The sequence below is a fragment of the Onychomys torridus genome, chromosome 10 (genome assembly GCF_903995425.1).
Source record: "Onychomys torridus chromosome 10, mOncTor1.1, whole genome shotgun sequence".
NCBI classification, from domain to species: domain Eukaryota; kingdom Metazoa; phylum Chordata; class Mammalia; order Rodentia; family Cricetidae; genus Onychomys; species Onychomys torridus.
Window position 1 is genome coordinate 45,932,297 of NC_050452.1, and position 26,038 is coordinate 45,958,334.

The 26,038-nt window shown below is 46.1% G+C and overlaps 1 protein-coding gene across 5 annotated transcripts in view; it reads right to left on the reverse strand.

Moving 5' to 3' along the window:
- The window catches only part of Tbc1d1 (TBC1 domain family member 1), a 204,012-nt gene that overhangs the window by 117,830 nt on the left and 60,144 nt on the right, over positions 1-26,038 (reverse strand). The window contains exon 1 of one of the 5 annotated variants that reach the window (XM_036200569.1): positions 4,823-5,009. The exons of the other annotated variants lie outside the window; for them this stretch is intronic. Coding sequence (XP_036056462.1) covers positions 4,823-4,852 — 30 coding nt within the window. The 5' untranslated portion in view covers positions 4,853-5,009. Of the gene's footprint in view, positions 1-4,822; positions 5,010-26,038 lie in introns of those variants that run through there. 5 annotated transcript variants of the gene reach the window in all.

Sequence of the window (26,038 nt, forward strand, 5' to 3'; positions counted from 1 at the left end):
GAGTTATTAGCCCAAGAGAATCTGCACCACTACAGACAGAGATAAGGCTCCATCGAAGCTGTACTCATGTGTGGCTCACTCCAGCTGCACTCAGCAGAGGCAGCGCATTCTCCAAGTTCAAGGGATGGTTGATTATTATTAAGGAGTTCTTCACTCTTTATTAAACTTAAGCAACCACTAATTAAATGTAGCATTAGTATAAAGAAGAAGGACACATCTCAAGGACAAATCAACACGGGTCTCACTTCAAGCAAGACTGCAGTGTGGCCTAAATAAACGCTTGCAATAGCCAGGTGGACACCTTCCAGGAAGAGCGCCATGAAGGCGGCTGTGCTGTGTTCTGGTGTACTGAAGAGCAGGTCCCGCTGACTGACTGCTGGCACTGAAGGTGGGCTGCTCCCGGTGCAGAGAACCTCAAAGGTGAATAAATAAGCTGGGAGCCAGGACAGGACTTGAATGAATGCTGTGGTTAGAAGCAGCTGATCAAAGAACAAGATGCACTTGTACTCAACAAAGCAGCAGCAAGACACTGCTTCAGGAAAGCGGACTGCACAGAGCCAGGGCGCCAGAGCATTTCAAAAGCTGAAGCACTACAATGCAGCCAGCCTTCCTCACTCCCCAAGTCTAGGTTACCAGCATCACCTCCTAACAGAGACCGACCGAAGACAGCCCAAGCATGGCCCAAGAAGTCCTCCTCCTTCCATCCACAACACACATCAGGGGGCACCACCACTTCCTTTCCACCCATCTACTGGCCTCCTACTGTGTTTACACACAACTCCAAACCCAGCCCTGTGCTCAGAACTCTCCTCCACCTGGCCTAGAATGCCCTCCATGCTCTGGATGGCGTCTGCTTCCTCTGTACCAGCTCACTGGGCCTTCCTGCTGCTGCTGGGCCCCAGAGCAAGCTGAAGTGCATTTCCCACCCCACCCTCTCAGACTACTTCTCTTCCCAGCACTGACCACCAGCTGAAATTACCTTGCTTATCTATTTGCTTTTCTGTCTCTCCCGATTAGAATGCAAAGACCACAAAAATAGGGAACTGGTCTACCTCTCTATGGCTGAACCCCCAGCTCCTCACAGCAGCCTGGCATACAGCAGATGCACTGTAAGTATCTTTATACTAAGTGATCTATCAAATGAAGATGGCTATAAATGTATGTTTTACACAAAGAGAAAATATGAAAAGCTTGGTTTTATTAATTAGCAATCAATTACTTATTTAAAAAACTATTTCTTTCCTACGGAATTTTAAAATATTTGCCTTATGAAACTTCAGTGTGAGCTAGGTATATGGTGGTGCAGGTCTTTAGTCCCAACACTTGGGAGGTAGAAGCAGGAGGCTCTCCATTAGTTTATAGGAAGACTGCCCTGGCCCTGGCCCTGGCCCTCACACACACACACACACACACACACACACACACACACACACTTCAGGAGGCAGCGTCAGGGGGATCACATGTTTGAGGACAGAGTTAGGGCTAGATAGTAAGATACTGTCGCAAACAAAATACAAAAGTGAAAATCTTTTAAAGGACAAACTTACTGTGTAAAATACACCTTTAGTGCAATGGTTCTCAACCTTCCTAATGCTGCGACCCTTTAATACAGTTCCTCATGTTGTGGTGACTCCTAACCATACAATTATTTCATTGCTACTTCACAATTGTCATTTTGCTATTGTTATGAATCTTTAATATCTGATATGAAGAATATCCGATGTGACTTCCTAAAGGGGTCCAGACTCACAGGCTGATAACTGCTACTCTAGAGCACAAATATTAACTACCAGGTACACTGACTACACCCAACATACACTTGTTGAATAAACCTGTAAGCCCTGGAAAATAATATACAGCACAAATCATATGAAAACACCTTGAATTTCAGACACAGCAATTCTACCTACATTTTTATATGCTGTTTTTAATTTTTATCTGTAAACTGATTTATACACATATACTCAAAATCCTGTGATACTAGCAATAACCTTAATCACAATCTTTGCAGGCAGGTACAGATCCAAGTAGATTCTTTCCTAGGGTGATCTGGCAGGTCTCCTAAGGTCAGTTTTCACTGATACACAGAGACAGAGTCAATCAACAGACAAGCTCAGGGATCTGGGGCTGGGGGAGCATCTGCAGGTTTCGTCTAAAAACCATAAAGCTTGAGAAGTTCCTTTTTATTTTTAGGGGGGGAGGGGAACAGGCCTCTCCAGGAAGATTTATGAAGAAACTGTACTTGAAGCCCGGCTCTATCATTTACTCAGTGAAGCAATTCATGTCAACTAAAAGCAGAACAAGGGTGTGCTCATTTAAAATCAAAACAGCAAACAACAAAAACCCTTAAATGGTTTCCCATCTAGGTCTTACTCCTTCATTACTAAATTGCTCTCTATGGTTACCGAGTCACCATTCACACAAGAATGCCAGCTCAGGTATCAACACCACCCACTCCCCTTTTCCTCCCCTACCAGGAGCAGAGCTTTGGCTGCCAAGGTCAAAATGAGCTGAATGATAGGCAGATGTGGTAGGAAGCCTATGCTGGTGTGTATCTGAGTGATCGTAAGCATTTTTAAATTGAATATAAATGCCCGTTAGGATTATGCCCATTGTGTGTGTTACCTACGCCTTTGTTTCTGCCTTTAGACCATTCCCAATTTTAAAACAAAGTCTTCACCATATACAAGCACCGGTCTGCATAAAATGAATGTCACTCTTATAGTCTATAATCCCATGCAGCTTTTCTTTCTTTCTTTTTGGATTTGTTTTAGTATAAGACTGAGTTTCTTGAAGCCTAGACTGACCTCACCTAGGCATGTAGCTAAGGATGATCCCTAACTTCTGACCTGCTGGGGTTACAGGTACGCATGACCACAGCCCAGTTTATGAAATACTCTCAAAAAAGGTCACAATCTTCATTCACAAAATAATACTGGGTGAAAAAAATTAATTCAAGATGTAATCTACAATAATTACATGAACTACTAGAAAAAATATATATGTAATTTTATGGTTGGACATGGCAGCATACAACCTTAATTCCAAGATGTGAGAGACCAGACCAAGTGCTAAGTGCTGGTGGATTTCTTTGAGTCTGAGGCTATCCTGTCCACCTAGCCAGTTCTAGACCAGCCAAGGGTACATAGTGAGCCCCCTTCTCAAAAATAAATACATAATATCAACAACTAAAGAGAAATTTGCTCTAAAAACACGGACTAGTTTTTTGCTTTGCTTTGTTTTGTGCTGTTGGTGGCCTAAGCTTTTAACACCAGTTCAAGAATAACATAATTCAGAATCAAAATCAAGCTATGCGCACACAGTGTGGCTGTCTGTACCCTGCAGGAGTACCGCCCCTTGAAGGAGGCTGAGTCTTCACATGCGATTTGAAAGAGGGCTTTGGTCTGCAAACAAAGTCAACAGACGTCCATCGCACTCCTACAGTGAACAGCAAGTTATTAAAAATGTTCCAGAGAAGTCAATAAAACTGAAAGAAAAAGAAGCAATAGTAGGTTTGGGGTTTTTTGTGTGTTTGTTTGTTTTTAAAAGAATGGTAGATCTTTGCGATCTACTCCTTGTTGGTGTTGGAATCAAACATCTCCGTGAAGCTCCATTTTTCCTCCTTAGAGTACAATATTAAAAACCAACAATAACCGAAACAACAAACAAATACCAACAACAATAATAAAGCAATTCAGGTCTGCAACCTGAAGAATATACATATTCTGAATATACATATACATTAATACTGGTTTTTAAATATGGCGTTACTAAAAAAAGTTAAAAGATTCTTTAAAAGCAAAAATGTGGACAGTATCTTTTTTTTTTTTCAGCAGAAAATTATACTTTATGTATAGGCTCTAATGTTTTCTCCAAACCCTCTCTGTGTGGCACCCGCTGCTTCCGGAGGCGACTCTCGTAAGGATTCGGGTGGAATGTTGTTTCTTGGTGTCATCTCATAACTAACCTTACCTAGTTTCTGTCTCCACTTCATTACTTAAATTACAGGCGAAGCCACATCTGCTCCCAAACAGGTATTCAGAAAAATGTAATTAGGGGGAACACACACACACACACACACACACACACACACACACACCCCACACTCTGACCGCCTCACATCATAACTGGAGATATAACTCCCGTCTAATTACTATTTATAAAGGGTCAGAGACAAGCTAACGGGTTCTCTCGAGGTGAAAGTTATTATACACAGAGGGGGATCATATCCAAGAGAGGAAGGAGCTGGGCGTCTTTCATGGCTGGGAGCAATGCATTCATTAGTCAAAACCCACACAACCCAGGCAAGGTTGGAGGCAATCCCGGCAAATCCGCCAACTTTTTTAGTTAGCAGCCCCGAGACGGCCTGGATTTCTAACGCTCGGCTCGGAAGGCGGGAGCGTTGCAGTCATAAAACTTTGTGCAGACAGAGAAAGTTACATTTCACACACTGAAGACCTCGGAGCCTGTCCTCTGGGGGGGAAAAAAAAAAAACACGGCAGGTTGAAAAAAAAAAAAAAAAAGCTAAAACCAGGCAACATCCTCGGCGACCCGCCCCAACCACCCCTCGCAGAGAGGGGATCCGGGAGGGCAGGGGCGGTCCTACTGCGATCTGGGACCACATCTGGCTGTGCCTCAGTCTCCCCAGCCGGGAAACAGGCGCGACGCCTTCTGGGAGGCTGGCCCACGGGGTGCTAGGAGGAATGAATGAAAAGTGCTCCGGAGCTCGCTCGAACGGCCTCCCGCCCCCTCCCCCGCGCAGAGGCCCGGCAGTTGGAGCTCCCCCGGGGCCCTCGGTTAGCTCTGGCCCGCCGCCGCCTACCTTGGCCACCCAGCTGAACAATGGTGACATCGCGGGCCGGGCGGCGGCTCCTCGCCCGCCGCTCCCGCTCACACGCGCCTGCCCGTGGGCCTGCGGACGGCCGGGGGCGGGCTCGGGGCGCGGCGGAGTGCGGGCATCGTCCCGAGACGCCGGCGGCCAGGCGGCGGGCTCCACCCCTGCCCGAGCGTCACGGCCCGGGAGGTCGAGCCCGCCGGGCAGCACATTGAGAAAGGGAAGTGGGCGGAGATGCGGGGGTGGGGGCTCTAGCGGCCACGCCCCCAGCTAGACACGCCCCCTCGCCCCCGCCCATCCGGACCTGCTCAAGCGGGAAGTTGGGAGTTTGCAAGAGTCGCCCTAGGTGGACGTCCGGGGTGCTCATCCCTGGTGACTGAGGAGGGAGGGATAGGACGCTACAGGTCTCCGGGCCTTTTCGTACAACTTCAGGAATCTTAAGTCTCTCGCTTTCTTCCTCTGATTTGACTTTTAAAAAACCCCGCAGAGTTGGAGCGAACACGAGGCTGCCTTGCTTTCCCAGGGGTGGATCTCTCCTCTCTCTCCTGTTAGTAGAACTGCAGAGTTGGAGTCCAGCTTTTTTTTTTTGGGGGGGCGAGGGTGTTGCTCCCTGCCCCATGGCGTTTCTCCCTAACCTCTCAGGATGTCTGCTCACAAAAAGACCAGTGTTACCAAGTCCCTGATACTTTTACATAACCAGAGGTGCTTTCCTTGGCTTTGTAAAAGCCCCAGCTAAGGAGACAGAAATCCAGCACAAGGCAAAGGACTTCTCCAACCTGGAGGTAATAAAGGTCCCTTTCCAGGTCAGGTGGTGAGGCAGGGTGATCAGACTATGGCTGCTACAAAGGTTAAAGTGAGTTTGCTCTCCAGACGCTCCCAACTCCCACATTGAAAAAAAAAAAAAAGGAAGTCCAAAGGTCTGAAGTAGTTGGTGTGTAGTGCACACATGTGTCAAGAGCAGTGCTCACAGTCCCTCCACCCACTGGTAAACCCAGCCCATGAGAGTCCTATTCCTTCCACTTTGTCATATTGATAGTGCATTATCTTCAATATGTTTTAATAGCCTCCACATACCTGGATACTGATAGTGCATTATCTTCAACGTGTTTTAATAGTCTCCACATACCTGGATACTGATAGTGCATTATCTTCAACGTGTTTTAATAGCCTCCACATACCTGGATACTGATAGTGCATTATCTTCAACGTGCTTTAATAGTCTCCACATATCTGGGAATCTTAGCAGTTGATAACTATCAACTGCCATTAACAAGTTGTCCCCAAATTGATCTGCTATGGTAACAAGTCCTGTGGGGCAGAAACTCAGGAGCACCTGGCTGGCTCACGGTCTTCCCTGAGTTGAAGGCAGGCAGTTAGGTGGGGCTGCATGTATCCCAGGCCTGGATGGGACTGAAGAATCCACCTTGAAGCCAACACAGGTTTGCTCCTAGGATTGGGGACCTCTTGGGAAAACTGAACCGCCAGGACTTGGTGCTCCCAAAAGCAGAGCTGATCACTGCACCTCAACATAAGTGTTCCAGGTAGAGGGCCGTGTCCCAAAGGGGAGTCAGTCCCTTTGTCAAATTAATCTCAGAAGTGACATCTCTGCCCTTCTGCATTTTATTTCTCAATGTAAGGAAAGAAGATGGTTCAGCCTGGGGGAAACTGCCCAGGGGCATGCAAAACAACCAGAGAGGGCTGTGTTCTTTTTCCCGTTCCTGGAGAAGCACACGTGTAGGAGATGAGTCGTAAAGGCATGAGCAAAATCAAGAGAGAGCATTACAAGGAAGGACCAGAGTCATTCCAAAGCATCTCGGAAGCACCTTTGGTATCTGCGGTGCCTTCATTCATTAGTCACATTCCCGAAAGATCACCAAGAGGCACAGAAGGGTTCCAAGGAAGGGCTCTGCAGCCTTTTAAACCAAATCTCCCTCTTGTCATCACACGCACTCTGGAGCAGACAGAAAGGGGAAATCTAAGAGTTCTATTAAAGCAAGAGCCCATCTCTGTGACCTAACTCCTCACGGTGTGGTCCATGGACCAGCAACCTCAGCATGGACTGTCAGTCCATTAGGAGTACAGACACCTGGCTTTTCTCTCAGGACTTTTAGTATATGTATATTTTGGCCTTTGTCCACAGTGACTGGCTTAAGAAACCCTTTCCAAAGGGCAGCCGTGCAAATGAGTTTCTCTTCTCCAAGGGAGCCCACAGCAATTCTTAATCTGCCCTCACATTCTTTCTTGGATCTGGCCCTAAAGAGCTCTGACCTGTCTGTTCTTGTCCAATAGCAGGTTAAAACAAACAAAAAACCTCCCTCATTCCAGATGGAGCCCGTCCCATCTCTGGAGAAAGGAATGCTACACAGAGAGGCCACGAAGACCAAGACACAGACAAGCCTTGTTTGTTGGGGTTCCCCAGCCAGTCTATTAGTAATCATGACCATGTAAAGAGGGCACCATAAAAACCCAGAGGAGCCAGGCTGTGGTGGCACACGCCTTTAATCCCAGCACTCGAGAGGCAGAGTCAGGCAGATCTCAGTGAGTTTCAGGCCAACCTGGTCTACAAAGTGAGTTCCAAGGCAGCCAGGACCGTTATACAGAGAAACCCTGTCTTGAAAAAACCAAAGCAAACAAACAAAAAAGGATAGGGCATAGCTTTTGTATGGCTGAACATATGGAGGTTCTTGGGGTGTGTTAGAAAAGGCAAGAAGGACCTTCACACATCTCCCCCAGAATTCACTCCAGCATTTTATCTGTAGCCTATAGAGCAGTGGTTCTCAACCTGTGGGTCTCAACCCCAATAGCAGATATCCTGTAAGTTAGATGTTTACATTGCAGTTCAAAACAGTAGCAAAATTACAGTTAAGAAGTGGCAACAAAATAATTTTATGGTTGGGGGGGGACACCACACCATAAAGGGTTGTATTTAAGGGTTGCAGCTTTAGGAGGGTTGAGATACTGCCATGGAGTATCCTTTAATAGCCTGGTGTTTCCCTGAGATGAACCTGAGGAGGCAGGTGTGGGAACCTTAGTTTATAGAAGGTGGATCAGAAGTTCAGAGAAAACAAATCTGGGATGGGGGCACTCACGTGTCATCCCACCAATCTGGAGTCTGAGGCAGGATCACAATTCGCAAGCTAGTGTGGACTATATAAAGACCCTGTCCCCGAAACAAAGCCACACAGATAACCACCTGGAGTTGCAAGCTGGCGTCTAGCTGGAAGCGGCGTATCTTAAGGACCCAGGTCCTAATCTGTTGTATCTGACATTATCGCTGGGTACACAGCCTCAGAACCAAATTGCATTAGAGAACATGCAGCTGGTATCCGATGCAGTGGGATCAAACGCTTGTCTGCTGGTGGAACTAACCCCCACACCTTTGAGGTCACAGAAGTCTGTGTTGGTTGTGGTATGAGGGCAGAGGGAGCAGGCAGCTTGTTTTTTTCTTAGACATATCCAGTGACTACTTTACACATTAAGTAATAGACAAGATTCATTAACATTGGTCTTTGAGATATATTGTGAATGAATTATAGACCAATAACCCTTGGAGAAAATAGTTCCCAAATGAGTTTGAGACGGTGGGAACTACTGGGGGAGGGTTGGGGTAAGAACAGACTGGAGAGTTTGGATGTGAGTGAATGGTAAACAAGGGCCAAAGGAGAGAAGCTGGACAATGATAGATGTCCTTACACTCCATCACACCAGCCCCCAAACTGAGCGCTCCAGAAATTCCTGGCACCCTGAAACTACTCTGGGAATGCAGGAAGACTCAAGAATTGTCAGAAGAAACTGGGAGCGCCTGGAACTAAGCTTTCTGCCGAAGAAGATGAGTCTACTAACAAAAGTCTGCAGGACATTCAAGAGGATATGGAGTTAAGTATTAAACAAGGTATGGCGGCACAGGCCTGCAAGCCCAGCTGCTTGGAAGGATGAAGCTTGAGGACCCGGAGTTGGAGGCTAGCCTAGGCAATATAGCAAGAGCTTTGTAATTGAAAGAAAACCCTAGCATTTCTTACAAAAGGGGGGGTGGGGGCTGGTAAAATATGACCAAATACTGACATATAAGACTTACAAGGAGGGGTTGGGGATTTAGCTCAGTGGCAGAGTGCTTGCCCAGCAAGCGCAAGGCCCTGGGTTTGATCCTCAGCTCCACCAAAAAAAAAAAAAAAAAAAAAAAAAGTTACAAGGAGAAAGTGTACAAGAAGTGAAGTAACAGACATGAAGCCTTCATAGTTTAAACCTGGACTTGGTCCTCCATTTATACATTTGCATCCAGGCTACAGGCTCAAGCACACTCTGAACGTGCCTTAAGTTCATATACTTGAAGGTACTAACAGGAGACTCTCAGAGGTCTTGTGGCCTGAGCCAGGAATGGACAGAATACTTCTTTCATGGGAAAGCTAGGGTTTGTGCCTCTGATAGGGACTTGTGGAACATTAACACCAAGTATTTTAAGAAATACACATGAAAGGCCTCTTTTTTTTTTTTTTTTTCTTAAAGTTTACTGGCAACATGTAGCTTACCAACCACACTGCACAAAGAAATCCTCTGTTGTAGTCTGGAATTTCACTAAAAGTATTAGCATCACATACTCTACTACAATCTAACTGATCCTATGCTCAAATACAATTTCCCTTAAAATACCCCCCTTCCCTCCCACCCGAAAAACATATTTTTCCCAAACAAACGCCTCCTAGAGAGTGTGTTCCCCACCCCTGTAGAAGTCGGCATGCATCCCAGGCAGCAGTTCTGGGTAACAGCTCCCAAGCAGTCTGAATGCAGCAAGAACTTACTGCTCAAGGAGGCTGGTGGTCACCAGCCCTAGCTGTCCAGCAGTCACTAGTCATGGGTATAGTAATATTTTATTTGTGCTGAAATGTGATTTTATTTGTATGTTAATAAATAAAGTTGCCTGGGGGTCAGAGCTAAGAGCAAGCCATAGCAGAAGACGGGTGGTGGTGACACACACCTTTAATCCAGATCACATGACAGACAGATCTCTGTGTGTTCAAGGATACAGCCAACATGGATACGCCTTTAATCTCAATACCAACCATTGAGACCTAAAGGTCTGTATAGACAGGCAGTGACAAGGAGGTCATGTGGTTGGGTTTACAACCAATGAGAAGGCAGAACAGAAAGTCAATAAAAGGACAGACACACAGGAAGTAGGCCTCTTGCTGAGGGGAAGGACGGCAGCGGCAGTGAAGGGTAAGAAAGATTTTTTTTTCAGCTCCTAGCTATTGCTCTGACCTCTTGGGCTTTTAACTCTGCATTGGCTCTGTGTTTCTTATTTTAAAAAGAGTGTTATATCTACACATGGGGGTAGGGGGACGGATAACATAAGTTGCTTTGAAACCAAGATGAAATTCTCAGAAACCTCGAAGGGAAAGCAAGTTATACAAAAGTGCAAGGCAGGGCAAGAGTGAAAGAATAAGGAATGAATGAATGAGAGTGAGTGAATGAATGAACGAATGAATGAATGAATGAATGAAAAATGTATCTTGCAGAGTGTGGGTTCTAACTTTAGAACACTCCATCCAGCCAGTTGCCAGGCAACAGAATTTGGCTGGAGAAGAGGGATTATTATTGATGTTGGCTTCTGGGTTTACTTAAGGCTTGGATACAATTTATGAGATGCATCACAGGCGTACTCTAGTAAGTGATCTGCCAGGATTGAGAACCACTTGCATGGTTCGCTAAGGAGGGAGTGGCTAGGGGTTATCAACTTGATAGGGTCTAGAGTCACCTAAGGGACCAACCTCCCGACATGTCTGTTCTCCATTAGGTTAACCGAGCTGGGAGGACCCAACTTAAAAGTGGGATTGTACCACCCCATGAGCTGGAGTCCCACACTGAATAAACTAGAGGAAGCCACCTGACTGTATGTGCAATGTGACCTGCTGGTCCCACACTTCCGCTGCCATCCTTTCCCCATTTGGCTGGAATAAACACCCCCTCCTCTCTCCCTCCCTCCCTCTCTCCCCCCTCCCCTCCTGTGGCTTCTGTCAGGGTTTTGTACAGCCAGGAAGAAACCGTGAATACTGCAGGAAAGTTGTGCTGTGCGGAACAGGCTGATCCAGCGGCTCTGGCTGCCACTGTCCCTATGGAACATGGGGTGGGAAGATGGGCTGCCTAGCTATGGGACTTCCAAAGGATGCACAGATGGACCACTCGATCAGTTTTCCTGAGACGCAAAAAGGAGGCAGACTACAGAACGGACCATACCCCGCAGACAAGCCTAGACACTCCTGCTCAGCATTTCTGCCAAGTTCCACCCTTGGTGTTTGATTTATGTGGTTCTTCACAAGCTTTCCCTGTCCGTCCCCTGTCTGGAGCATATAAATGGCAGTGACTTCTCTCCCACTCTGTAGGCTGTCCGTTTGCTATGCATACAGTTGCCCTTAACTGTGAAACTTTTTAACTTCATGTAGTCCCATTTGTTAATTCAAGAGATCAAGAAGCAAGGGCTGGAAATGTTCTGAGGGTCCAGGGAAAGATGGCAGACAGGCTACAGGCCTGTAACCCAGAGGAGGAGGAAGCCAGGGAGACAAGAAAGCATAAGACAGCATGACCTCACTCACTGGCTCCTCCCTCACCACAAGACCTGGTTAAAAATAGGGCTATTGTAACACTAATTGTACAAGGAAATTCAACGGAGTTTCAAGTGAATCAGAAGCACCAGGCAACTAGCCAAGGATTTATTCAGTTCACAAATATGAATATTCATTAGTACCTATAGTGAAAGGCAGGGGAACCATTGCAGGGAACAGGGACAGTGAGTCAGACCTCAATCCTGCCCTCAAGGGGCATAAAAGCCAGGAAGTGCAAGCTGGGACAAGGGAGTAAAAATGCCAAGAAAATGGTAAAGCTTCCAGGCATTCTTACAAGAGGGAAAAATGACCTCAGGCTGCAGAGACAGAATGGCCTTCTGGGCTGGAAGATGTCAGACCTGGCCTTGCACAGAAGGTAGGAACGAAAGTGAAGGAGTAGGCTTTCCAGGAACATACAGGGCAGGCTTGGAGGAGACAGACCCCAAACAAGCTTACATGGGGTGGGAAGATGGGGAAGAGAGGAGTGGAGAGGGGAAGGGAGGAGAAGAGAGGCAAGAGGAGGCGAGAAATTGATTTGGTAAAATGGCAGCTTTGTTTCCATCCCTTCCAGTCATCAAAGTTTATTTCTAGAAAAGAAATATATGGGACTGGAATGACGGCTTTGCAGAAAGACTGGAAAGTCTGACCGCTCTTCCAGAGGACCTGGATTTTGTGCCGTGGCTTACAACTGTATCTAACTCCAGTTCCAGGGGATCTGACTCCCTCTTCTGGAATTCTCAGGTACCTGCAACACATATGGTGCACATACACACAAACAGAACACAGACATAAAATACATTTTTAAAACATTTTTTTATAAAGAAAGATTTGCTGAATTGTTGAGCTCAAGATTGGAAAAAGCACAGGGACAAATAGCCAAACGAATGGAAGCACATGAATTATGAACCAAAGGCTGTGGAGCCCCCAGCTGGATCAGGCCCTCTGGATAAGTGAGACCATTGAATAGCTTGATCTGCTTGGGAGGCACCCAGGCTGTGGGACCAGGATCTGTCCTTAGTGCATGAGCTGGCTGTTTGGAACCTTGGGCTTACACAGGGACACTTTGCTCAGCCTGGAAGGAGGGGAACTGGACCTGCCTGTACTGAATCCACCAGGTTTAAATGAATCCCCAGGGGAGTCTTGGCCCTGGAGGAGATGGGAATGGAGGGGAGGGGATGGGAGGGAGGTAGGAGTGGGGGCGGGAGGGGGGAAGACAGAAGAACCCATGGCTGATGTGTAAAATTAAAACACAAATATAATAATAATAAATTAATTAATTAAATAAAATAAAATAAAAAGAAAGATTTGCTAAGAATAATATGAAGTTCAGGAAAACCATTTGTGGTGGTTTAAATAATGGCCCCCATAGACTCATATATTTGAATGCTCATTCATCAGGGGATTTCACTATTTGAAAAGGATTAGGAGGTGTGGTCTTGTTGGAGTAGGTCTGGCCTTATTGGAGGAAGTATGTCACTAGGGGTGGGTTTTGAGGTTTCAAAAGCTGGCCAGGTCCAGTGTCTCATTCTCTCTTCTTGTTGCCTGGAGATCCGGATGTAGAACTCTCAGCTCCTTTTCCAGCAACAGCTCCCTGCCACAGTGATAACAGACTAAACCTCTGAAACTGTAAGCCAGCCCCAGTTAAATGCTTTCCTTTATAAGAGTTGCCATGGTCATGGTCCTCTTCATACCAACAGAACACTGATTAAGACAAAACCTAAGACTGAAAAGTCCTGTATATAAATTGAAACCAGATGCTCATGCAAAAACCTGTCCATGAATCATGAATGTCACTTTCTGTCATACTATCAACAACAGTTTTTTTTTTTTAAAGTATTATCAACTTAATGTCTGTACATGAACCTAAACAAGAAGCATTCAGTGAAATATTATTCACAACCTGGGTGATCCTAGGCAATATTGACATTAACTAGTCACAATGGACTATAACATGTGTGACTGCAGTTGTATGAAATGTCCAGAGCAGGTGAGTACAGAGAGAAAGTGATTACCCAGGTCTCTAGCAATTTCCTCCCAGACTGAAACATGGCATCCCACTGGGAAGCTTCTGAAACCAGAAGGTAAACAATACAAAACAGCTTCAGGAAGTCCCTGAAACTGACAAGATTCACTCGGTACCTCTTCTCCAAGAGTAAACTATAAAGATTGCTGAGAGTCACTCTCAGAGAAGGCAAGCTACAAAGAAGACTCTTGAGACCAGACCTGCTGCCTGGATGAAGCAGAGACCAGCCAAGCTCCCTAACAGAGGTTTAGAGCAACCGAGTCACCGGGAAAGGCTGTGCCGTGTACTACAATTCCCAGCTTTGTGAGCTGTCACCCATGCTGGGGTGGGCTTTGGTGATGCAGCTGTCATTCAGTCATTTCTGCTCCTGTAACCCTCACCCGTGTTCCCGTGAGTAACCCCAATAAAAATCACCAGTTCGCCAAATTGGACTTTGGTAGTATACATAGTTTGGTTGGTCATGGGCTCCCTCTCTGGGGTGAGTAGATGCTTGTTTTGTGCCTCCCCAGGGAAGTCTTGTCACACAACACCAGGGCTGAGGAGGAGCAGGGGGAGGATGGAGAGACTGTTAATGAGTACTGGGTTTCTCTAGACACCGATGAAAGTGGGGATTAAAGAGCAAGGATGGTTGCTTAAGTCTATGAAGCAGAATTTTATACAACATAAATCACAACTCGGTTCCAAACTCTCTTTATACCGGTGATGGATGAACAACCCTAGGAAGTTAATTCCTCCAGCCTTTATCATGACAGCACCTGCACTCAATGGGTGGCTTTGGGGGATGAAAGAGATAGCTCCCACAAGAGCAGAGAGCGAGAATTCCGCCCTGTGGTAATGCTCAACAAATGCTCGCTGTAGTGCTGGTGGCGACAGTAGCCTGGTACAGGGTAATGATAGTTATAGGGGTGTGCTTGTGATGTGTGTGCACACACACGCACATCTGAGTGTACCTACAGAATAGAGGGAGATGTAGGGTGCACGCCTCTATCACTCTACACCTGGTTCCTTTGGGGCAGTCTCTCAGTGGGCTTGTGATTTTTAGTTAGGCTGGCAGCCGGCAAGCCCCAGCTACCTTCCCGCCTTCGACCCCTTCAATGGAGGGATAACAGGGGTACACAGGACCACACCCAGATTTGATGTGAGTGGTGGGAGCTGAACGCCAGTCTCATGTTTGCACAGAAACACTCTGCACCACCAAGCCATCTCTCCTGCTCCAAATGTGAGCAATGCTAAATGTAGAAATAAAAAAAAGAAAATAAATGATTCAAAGGGCCCGAGTTTGGTCACAGGTTACAAACAGATGCAAATGTGACAGAACAAACAGGCAGAGCCAACTCCAGGAAGGGCAGGCTTCCAGGGTGTCTCTCCATGTTTCTGTCTCCCTTTGTTTATGAGTTGCTACGTCTACCATCAAGACTTTGTTCCATTTTTTTTTTTTTTTCTTAACTCTAGAAACCAAGCAGTTCATCATCCAGGATTCCCTGGTAAATTCTGGTCATTCTGCTGGGCAGTCTTAATATTCACACCCATTATTAGCTCCTCTTGCTTTATTTATGTGTATGGGCCTTTTGCCTGCGTGTTTGCCTGTGTATCACGCCCATGCATGCAGTGCCCATGCATGCTTGGATCCCCTGAAACTAACTGGAGTTCCAGATAGTTGTGAGCTGCCATGTGGGTGCTGGGAATTGAAGCTGGGTCTTCTGGAAGAGTAGTCACTGCTCATAACCCCTAAGCTACCTCTCTTGCCCTAGCCCCTCCTCACTTTTAGGGGTTGGGAAACTCCTCTCAAGGCTTTGTACCCCACTCGCTTATAGGGGAACATGGCTTCCCGTCCCATCCCTCTACCCCCTCCCACTCATCCACAGCCCTGACTCTTCCGGGACATGCCCACACTCACATTTGAAGTCACTCAAGAGCCAGAATAAAGGCCTCCCGGTGGCAAAACTCAGCCAGCCGACAGTGATCAATAAAGCGGTAACAGAAGAGCCCAAAAGGTTAAGAGAAGGGGAAGGGGACCCAGTGAGTACTTGTGTGGAGGTAGACCGTAAGTTCAGGTGGTTATCAGCAGAACGCTGCTGAGGAATATCACTTTCACTGGGCAAAGATGTGTTACATCTGTTTCTGCTGCCTTTGTTTAATTCTGTAAAGATGTGTTGCTGTTTCACCTTGCCCACCTAAGGCAGATTGGTCTAACAAAGAGCTGAACGGCCAATAGCTAGGCAGAGAAAGGAGAGGTGGGGATGGTGGGTAGAGAGAATAAGTAGGAAGAGAAACTTAGGTAGAGGAGAGGGGGAAAGAAGAAGAAGAAAAGAAGGAGAAGAGAATGAGGGAGAAAGAGAGAGAAATGTTCAGGGCCAGAAGTTAGGCAGCCACCAGCCAGCCAGACATCGGAGGAAGCAGGAAAGCAAGACATACAGAAAGGAAAAATGGTAAAAAGCCCCAAAGCAAAAGGTAGATAAAGAAAAACAAGTTAATTTAAGTTCAAAGAGCCAGCCAGAAATGAGCCTAAGCTAGGCTGAGCATTCATAACGAATAATAAATCTCTGTGTCATGATTTGGGAGCTGGTTGATGGCCTAAAAGAAAAAGCCTGGTACAGAGCATTCTACAGGCTGGGTGTCCTTCATCAGCAGTGTTTTGGATTTGGGGATATCTGCACAGACCAAGCACAAACACAAAATTCATTTTGTTTCCTATGTACCTTATATACACAGCATGAGGTTGATGTTACACAGTGTTTTTCTGTACTTGTATTTTGATTGTGACCATCACAGACTCGGGCCTGAAATTTTCTACTTGTGGCTTTACGTCCATATTAAAAGGTTTGGGATTTCCAACTTAGGGCTGTCCAATCTGTACTTCAATGTACCCATGTCAGTGTTTTAATAAAGTCCTCTAGTTTTATTTACTATTTTTGTTTTATATGTGGGTGCACATACAGACAGAGGTCAGAGGACAGATTACAGAAGTTGATTCTCTCCTTAAACCATGTCCTGGGGAATCTAAGTCAATTCATCAAGCTTGGTGGTAAGCATCTTTACTCTGGTCCAGACCTCTAGTTTGATGTGCTAATTTTGCACACTGAATTTCAGAGTCTTGTTAACCAGAATGACAGCAAACAACTTCAACGTGAACATTTTCAGTGGCCCCTGGCCCCTTCTCTAAATTTATCCGAAAGCCTTGCAAAGTTAAGAGCTGGCTGCACCCTACCTAGAAATACCAAGACTATGTGGAGCGACAGAGTGATTGAACTTGGTCCTCCAGGGGACTCCTCAAGAATGAAGTTCACACCATGTCTGTTCTGTGTGCACACAAGCCTCAGGAAAACTGACATTTGCTTGTGAAACAAATTCATCTCTTCAACTATAAAAATAGTCAATTTATCAAAACACTGTGCCATTTCAAAACCAGCTTTCCAGTTACATTTTGCTGTGTTAAGTATCTGTTTTCTTCTCCTCTTTGCACTTCCTGCATACACGGTCATGTTCACTTTTTAGCTTATACAGCATTCCAAAAATGGAAACAGCGTTTATCTGTTTTTAGCTCAGTCTATAAAGTTAAAGCAAATAATCCCCTTTCCAAAGCACTGTACATGTTCCAGATTCATGGGAAAAATCCAGCAGTAATGAGCTCATAACAGGAAACGGTAAAAATTCAGAGTCAAAAGATTTTGACATCCGCACCTTGTGTTATAACAAAACAGAAGAGCTCTGCTTTCGTCTCAGACATCTTGTTAAAATCTATAATGGAAACATTCAAAAGATCCATCTGTCTTCCACAAAATTTCTGGGTGCTCTAATTTCACAAAAATAATGACTTCTAACTGGAAAAAAATATGTTCCTCATTTAAAACTAAGAGTGAGAAGGGGGTTGGAGAAATGGCCCCGTCAGTAGGTAAAGTGCTTTCCTTGCGAGCACAAGGACCTGAGTCAATTCCCAGAACCCATGTAAAACAGGAGCAGAAAATCAGCCCAGCCGTGCAGTGGCGGGTTTACAACCTGAGCACGGGGAAGGCAGAAGACAGGTGGATCCCTGGGGCTCCCTAAACAGCCAGGCAACATAACCTAGTAGGTGAGTTCCAGGCCAGTGGAAGACTGTCTGAATAAACAATGTGGACAGTGTTCCCGAAGAACGCCAACTCGGGAATGCTGACCAAGGCTGACCCCTCACTTCCACACATTTGCGCATACCCACACACTTAACATACACACCACACACACAAAGACAGGAAAGTATAAAATCCTATTTCCTGACTAATCTATTAGCCAATAAGAGTCTGACCCAAACTCTTTTCCCTGACTCCACAGTAGGTCAGTTTCCTATTTTAGGTGGTCGAGTTGACCTCTGAATAGGACTTTAGTGGGTTTTTGTTTTTGTTTTTTCCATTTCTAAAACTTTCTAGCTAAACTGGATTGATTCCTTTAAATGCCCAGGTTTCATCCAGAGCTGAGCTCTTCCTGGCAGTCCTCACTCTTCTCAAGTCTGAAATGAACATGCTTCCTCATGTTAGGTCAGAACCACACAGTGAACACCTACAAAAGATGGTGGCTTTGCCAGGCTTGTCCTTGTGCCTGAGACAGAGCCACACTTCTCTGCACAAATATGCAAAAGCATTGACTCTTAAAAAACAACAACAACAACTTTACTATTATTGTCTGCTTGTGGGAACGATGAGGGGGATGCAGAATGCAGGCATGTGTGTGGAGGTCAGAGACCAACTCAGTGGAGTTGGTTCTTTCTACCATATGCATCTGAGGGGTTGAACTGGGGTTGTCAGGCTTGGTGGGGTGCTTTTACCCGATAGGCCATCTGGTCAACCCTAGAGCTGTATTTTTGCTTTCTTGCTGTAACCTGAGATGTCAAGGTAAAAACCCATTGAGCCACAGACTCCTGCATCTCACCAAGCGTCTACTCACACTTTTTCAGGTGCAATTTTTGGGTATACTGAGCAAGAGCTCTTCCCAGAAATTATGACCCAAGTGTCAGTTCCTCAGTAACTGGAGAGAAAGGGGGGGGGGGGGAAGGGGAGGGAAGGAGGGAGGGAGGGAAGGAAGGAGGAAGTGGGGGAAACAACTTCCAGTAGTCTCTGGGGATTTAGAGCTTAGCAAAGAACACCTGCCTGGGTATATTTAAAAAAAAACAACAACCCACACATGCACCCTGGCCTCCAAGCACAGCTGGAGAAGGAACTGAGCTAAAAGTGACTCCTACTGGCACTGACAGATGTCAGGGCTGAGAGGACCTAAGGAGAGGACAGCTTCTCTTTCCCATCTGGGTTAGAATTTCATCCAGTTCCTCAAGAGCTTTTATGCGGGAGGTCCGAGTCATAGTTCTTCTTACCTGGAATCTTGAAAATTGAACGATGATAAAGTAACGGGCAACGTGAAGATAAATTCAGCTTTCAGATGCAGGTGGGGTGGCTTCTGCTGTGACTGGATTAATTTTCATGTGAACTTGTAAACTCTGCTCTCTAGGAGGCAGAACCAGGGATGACATGGGGCCAGGTGGACAGATGTGCACTGCGAGCATCTACCTGCTTCTTCCACGGGCAGACCGCATCTGGATCTAGTTCTACCCTATGAGTTATTACGGACTTAAGATCTCCAACATTCCTTCAGGAGCACTATGAGATTTATGTCGAGGTGAATCCCCTGGTGGCACGCTGCTGAAACCACTGCACGTGGGAGACCCAGGCAGAGGGATGAGGGGTTCAAGGCCAGCCAGAGCTGCACGCAGGGCTGCAGACTATACTCGGTGATGAGACCCCATCTGACACAAACAGACCCACGATGAGTCAATGGTCTGGTGGCCCTAGCCCACACTTATCCTTGCTTGTTTAAACTCAGAGTCACTGTTAGCAGGTCACCAAAGCTCCTGGAACTTTCCAGAACCCGGACTCAGTTCCTTCTTTCAGAGGAGAGATCAAGAAGGATGAGTGAGTGCCTCCTCTCTGAGGTAGCCTTGTCCAAGATGTTTGCAATTCCCCTGAGCCCTTACTGCCTGGGGGATGTTGCCATTAGCTGGTTAATCATGGCAGCCCCGGAAAATGAGAGAACCGGCAGCGGGGATGGAACAACACACACAGCGTGTTGCCTGCCAGACCCTGAGGAAACCAGTGAACCTTGGAGAGAGGCCGTTAATCCCCCAAGCACTGTTCAAAACATCCATCTTGCGCCAAACCAGGAGCCTCATGACCTCCTGGGACTGGGGAAAGGGAGCACCAGTTGGGACAGGGTGGAAGCAGGATTCAGGCCTGTGCTGGCTAGTTTCATGTCACCTTGACACAAGCTAGAGTCATCCAAGGAGGGGACCTCCATGAAGAAAATGCCTATATAAGACCAGGCTGTAGGCAAGCCTGGAGGACCTTTTCTTAATTAGCAATTGATGGGGGAGGGCTCAGCCCATGGTGGGTGGGGACATCCCGGGGCTGATGGTCCTCGGTTCTGTAAGAAAGCAGGCTGAGCAAGCCATGATGAGCAAGCCAGAAGCAGCACCCCTCCATGGCACAGCTCCTGCCTCCCTGTCCCTGCCCCCTCTTGAGTTCCTGCCCTGAATCCATCCAATGATGAACAGGGATGTGGAAGCAAAAGCCAAATAAACCCTTTTCTCTCCAGTTCACCTTTGGTCATGGTGTTTCACTAGAGTAACAGAAACCCTGACAAGATAAGGCCCCCGCTTCACTTTGCTGTCCCTGATTATTATCTCAGAGGCCTGCTGCCCAGTGTCATTTATTCTGTGTTTGCCAATGAGGAATTGGAGTTGAGAGAGCTGCCTGGCCTGGGGGGCAGTGCCACCCATACAGGCCACCTCTCAGAAGCCCTCCAAGCTGATCCCCAAAACTATGCACACGGGGCTTTGTAAACTAAGACTTCCGGGTTTTGATATGGCAAAGAAGGGCTCTCTAGACAGCCACCAGGCTCTAGCGGCTTCCAGCTAAAGCAGGTTTGGTCAGGGAAGGGGTTTGCCTCTTTATGGGGCTGAGGCATTGGGCTGATGCTAGCCGGCTAGACTGGATGGGCAGGGCCTAGAAACTGGCAGCAAATTGAAATGAATGAATGAACGAATGAATGAATGAACGAACGAACGAGAGAGAGAGTCAGGGAAGGAAGGAAATGGGAATGAAAGTTACTCAGAGTCTGAGGCAGCAGGCCCCCTTTGCAGTGGATAGCCGAGTCAGCGGCTAAGAAAGAGCCAAAGCCTGTCACGAGCTACCCACCTAAGCTATGCTGGGAGCTGCAGGCCAGACCAACCCGCGCCCAGGACAAAGCCTGGGCTGGGCTGCTGGCTGTCGGGAGGGCAGGAGCAATACTTCTGCAGAAAGCTGGCCTGGGTGCAGCTGGAGGACACTGACCTCCCAATGCCCAGGGAGTTCAGTTGCACGTGGTCTGTCTGGCCCCTGCCAAAGCCCAAAGGGAACTTGGTTCATTAACTGAGGCATCAGTGGCTTCAGGACATGACTTAGAATCACTTCCCCCGGAACACATCTCCAGCTGTGAATCAAGCACTGCACAGCCAGCTAGCAGAACCCAAGGCAGGGATCCTTAGCCCCCCGGGGCCAACAATGCTGCTTTCGGTATGCAGTCCGGCTTATCAGTGGTGATTTGACATACGCAACCCCGCCCAGTGTATGCCCAGCAATGAGCTCGCCCACTGAGGGACAGACTTCAACTCTGTTAGTCATCCACTAAATGTCTATGGCTCATCGCCACACATCAGTTCCTGGGGTACAAGGACACCACCTGCCCTTGAAGGAACATGTTACAGTCTAGCAAGCCCACACTGCAAGCAAACAGTTAACAGCCCAGCTGGGTGATCAATTCAGGGATGGGAGAAGGGCTCCTAAGCAATGGCAAGCCCCATCCATAGACAGCCTGGAGTCTTCACTGGGCGTACAAATGTTAAGAAGAAATTATCCCCCTATAGGTAAGAGGAGAGAAAAGATCCCTAATCTGTAATGGATTCGAATTAGGTACTGACAGGATTTTACAGGTTTGTTTTTTTTAGGTTTTATTATTTTATGAAGGTTTTGCCTGTATAGATGTGCACCATCCCTACTTTTTGTTCATTTATTTATTTACTCACTGTAATGACATCCTTGCAGGCATCTTCTTGTTTAATTGTCCAGTTGCTGAGTGCCATAGTTTAGGCTGTTATCTTTATTACCATAGCCTGGGTGGCTTCAACAGCACACACTGCTCACGGTTCTGGAGGCTGAGTTCTAACGCCAAGATGCCAACTTGCCCAATGCCCACTGAGCACCACTGCCTGCTTTGCCCAGTGGCCCATCCTGTACCCTTGCACTGTGTGGTAGCGGGGAGAGAGCAGAAGTAGGTTCTCCCGTGCCTGTTTCTGGAAGGACACAAATCACACGCAGGCCCCAGTTCCATGACCCAGTTACCTTTCCAAAGTCCCTGATACAAAGTCACTGCGGGTTATGGCTTCAACATGAACTGAGCTGGGGACACAAACACAATCCACATCACTGACCAAAGGGTATTCACGGTTCAGCTTAACGTCCTGAATCCTGATGTTATCCAGCTCTGAAGTTGGGCAGCTCTAATAGACAGGATATACATTCTCTTGTTATTTTTGCCTAGGAGAAGCACACCGCCATGCTCGACTATTATAGATTAATTATTCATCAACTGTTCTCTGACATCATTGTTCAGTACAACACCATTAAGGGAATCGGTTTAAAAGTCAGGGCCATCTAATGAGTATGCAGACTTTCAGCTGAGTGGTTTTCATGGACCTCAGCACTGGACCTGGCTTACTGAAGCCTGGCCCAGTGGCTTCATGTCCCAGGCCTTAGGGCTTCTTATGCAGAAAGGTATTTGAAGAGTTCCTGTCCGTGGCCAAAACCAAAGTTAAATGATTGTGATTAGAGGTTGTCATGGAGATGTTAAAGTTCCTCAGAGAGGCACAAACTATGAGACTCTGCTGACCGCAGCTACACCTTATCTGTGGACTTTCGTCATTTCTGAAACACACTCCTTTTTGGTCCAATTTCTAGCATACTCACAATAATCCTGAGAAAATAGTAATAATGTAACTATGAATTTATGAATTTTTATGAATATTGTTTGACCAAGCAGTCATTTTAACAACTGATGTTCACTAGAAGTATGACTAGCTACTATGTTCCTTTTTATATCATATTTAACATTATAATTACCAATATTATAATTACCAATCTCATCACAACCAAGTAATAAAGGGTATTAGAACTTGAGAGTTATTAGACAACTGAACTCTTTATTTATGGTAGAGCTGAAAGCTGAGGAGTTGATTAATCTGTTTATCCAAAGAATATTTATTGAGTTTCCTCTATTAGATAATGTGTATGTACTTACTAGGTACCAGAAATTAAGTTAAAAACTATACATTTAAGCACTAAAGAAATGCAAGCATTTAAACATATTTAAGCATCTAACAATAGCTTTAAAAGACCATATATATATATATATATATATATAGATAGATAGATAGATATAGATATAGATATAGATATAGATATAGATATAGATATATGCAGTTAGACAGTCTGTTCAGGGTCACATAGCTATTAAATAGAGAAAGGTAGGTTAAGACCATGGAGTCTTATTCCAGAAATCCTTCCTGTCTTGTCATAAGCTATGCCTATGGTACTATGGCCCAAGTTGAGAGATATGAACCTTCCAGAAGAGGGGCCCTAGCATTTATTCAATATGATGTCTTCATTTGTAGACAAAATCCAGTTCACCTGGTAAAGAGCACCACGGATGGGTAGGAGAAAATGCACAGCCAGTAGACACTCACCTTTGACCAGCTGACCCAAGGCAAAGGTTACTTGTATAGAAAATTCCACCACAGAATTAGCTCCAGGATAAGGGTGAATGCTTAGACCCAATGGTGAGCAAAACAGATACTGTCTCTGCCCCTGTGGGCTCCTCAGGACAGTGGGAACAAAGGCAACAGCATGTAAGATCTCAAACATTCTGTTTTGTCTTCAGGGGAGAGAGAGTGACAAGATCTTCTCTCTGAGTCACCAGAGGAGCCTTACAATAAGACTTGCATAGTCTCTGGAGATCAGCTCTGAGCATCCTTTCATTGAGAAGGAATCTGGACCGAGTAACCTGTTTTGCCTCTAGCTACATCTGGTTGGCTTCCTGTGAAATAGCGTATTCAGAGCCTAAACCACCACCCACTTCCACTAGTATCAGCAAGCCTGTAAACACACGATGCTAACCAGCTTCTAATTTAGAAAATTCACTATGTCTTAGAACTCAGCAACTATACAGGACCTCCATGAGCTTCCTGGGTGATCCAAACCGACACCAGACACCACCTGGGTCTCCATCAAAGCACAGAGTCCAAGGTGTGGACATGAAGATGCTTTAAATGATAGCAGGAGAAGCAAAAGGAAAATTTATGAATATTGTTTGACAAAGCAGTCATTTTAATAATCGATGTTCACTAGATGTATGACTAGCTGCTATGTCCCTTTTTACTCTCTGCCCCAAGAATTCTGACCGATCCTCAATCTACCCTCCCTTCTGTCCCTCAGCTTCTGGGAGCTCCCTAAAGCTGCCGTTTGTCTCAGCTGGTCTGGGAACAGAAGACGTGGGAAGATCCTGACCTGACCCTGGCCTTTCCCCCTCTCCCTTTGCTATTTCCTGTCTTCTGTTTTGTCTACTGGAGCAAATCATGTTCATGAAAACTGGGGGCCTCATTTGGAAAGGACTGAGCAAGCGCAGGAAAGCTGGGGAAGAATGGAGCAACATGACCACTTGTATTTAAACAAAATGTCAGGAACAGTACAAACCAAGATCTGAGAACCGGGATGACCTCTGGTTACACACTTAGCTCAGGATCTGAGAGCCAGGATGACCTCTGGTTACACACTTAGCTCAGGATCTGAGAGCCAGGATGACCTCTGGTTACACACTTAGCTCAGGATCTGAGAGCCAGGATGACTCACACACTCTTCTCTCTTTTTTCTTTTCTTTTTTTTCTTTCTGTTTTTGTTTTCAAGACAGGGTTTCTCTGTGTAGCCCTGGCTGACCTGAAACTTGCTCTGTAGACCATGTTTGGGTGGGAGCTCCACCTCAACCCCTGGCACCCTGGCATCCCTGTACCCAAAGAGTCTGGAATGTTTGGAAGGAGTCTGGTGGAAGATCCACCTCAGCTCCCCTCCCCATCTCTTTCCCCAAACCCGCCCCTTCAAAGCCCACCAAACACAGCTCCTCGCACAGAGAGGCTCAAGACCACTCCCACAGGGAACATAAGTGACATCCCAGAAAACAACACGTATTTTTTCTGGTCTCCTCTCTGCTGGGGCCAGGGAATCACCTGGGAGCTCTTTACCCAGTAAACTTGGGCTTTCCAATTCAGTCTGATTCTGTTTGCTGGTCAGCAGAGAGGCCTTCAGGAGGCCTAAAACTTATCAGAGCAGGTTAGCCTCAAACTCAGAGATCTGTCTATGTTGGCCTTCCAAGTGCTGGGATTATATGTGTGAACTACCACTGCCCGGTTAGAGGATGAGTCTCTTTGGTACACATTTAGCACATGATCTGAGAGCCAGGACGACCTCTTACAAGGAGCCCAGGCCTGAAGTCAGACAGACATGCCTGGGAATTTCAGTAGCATCACTTTCTCTGACTGTGAAATGTGAGCAAGTTTTCTTATCCCTTTCCCACATCCACACAACAGAAGCAACATCCATCCAGCAGACCTGCGGAATGTTCCAAACCTCTCAAGGAAAATGCAGAACAGCCAAAGGAACAGATAGCAGTTGAATAGCATTTTTTAATTCATAATTGACTTTCAATTTCACTCCCCACTGACATTTAATAAACCCGAGGGTTTTGTTTGTTTGTTTGTTTGAGATAAAAAAAGATCCACCTTGACTTCTCTCTCTATCCAGCTCTGATCTGTTGGAAGTAGAACGTGTCTCAGCCCACTTTCTGTTGCCACATCAGAATACCTGAGTTGAGTACAATAAGAAAAATAGAAGTTTATTTTAGCCCACACTTAGTTCCAAAGGCTAGGAAGTCCAAGATTAGGTTAGGTACCTTCATTGAGGGATTCATGCTGCTTCAATTCATGGAAAAACAGAAGGAGAAGCAGGAACTGGAGACCAAACACAAGGGAGAGCCTCACTGTGTACCTACCCACTCATGCAATAATGCATCATCCAGTTCTGTCCTCTTAGGCCCAGGCTAAACTGTGACTCATAACCTCATCTAGAGTTGCATACTGAATGTGGGGTCATAATCAGTTTGGCAGCGATAGAAGGTTTCTGAATGTGCAATGGCCAAAAATTAGTTCAAAACCAAACACATAATGATTCCAAGATGTTTCTTGCACTGCTAATTCATGTTGCATCATGTGACTTTACTGTGGATTTGTTCGGAACATACTATAGTCACACTTAGTACTGGCAGTCCATCACACAAGGAACACAGCTTGACATGCCTTGGTTTGGATTTGAGATTACTATCAATTGCAGTGTTTTTACTGTATATACAAGGTTTTCTATCCTTATAAAACCATATGGTTTAATTACAGAAAACAAAGACCTTTAATATTTCATTACTGTCACTTCT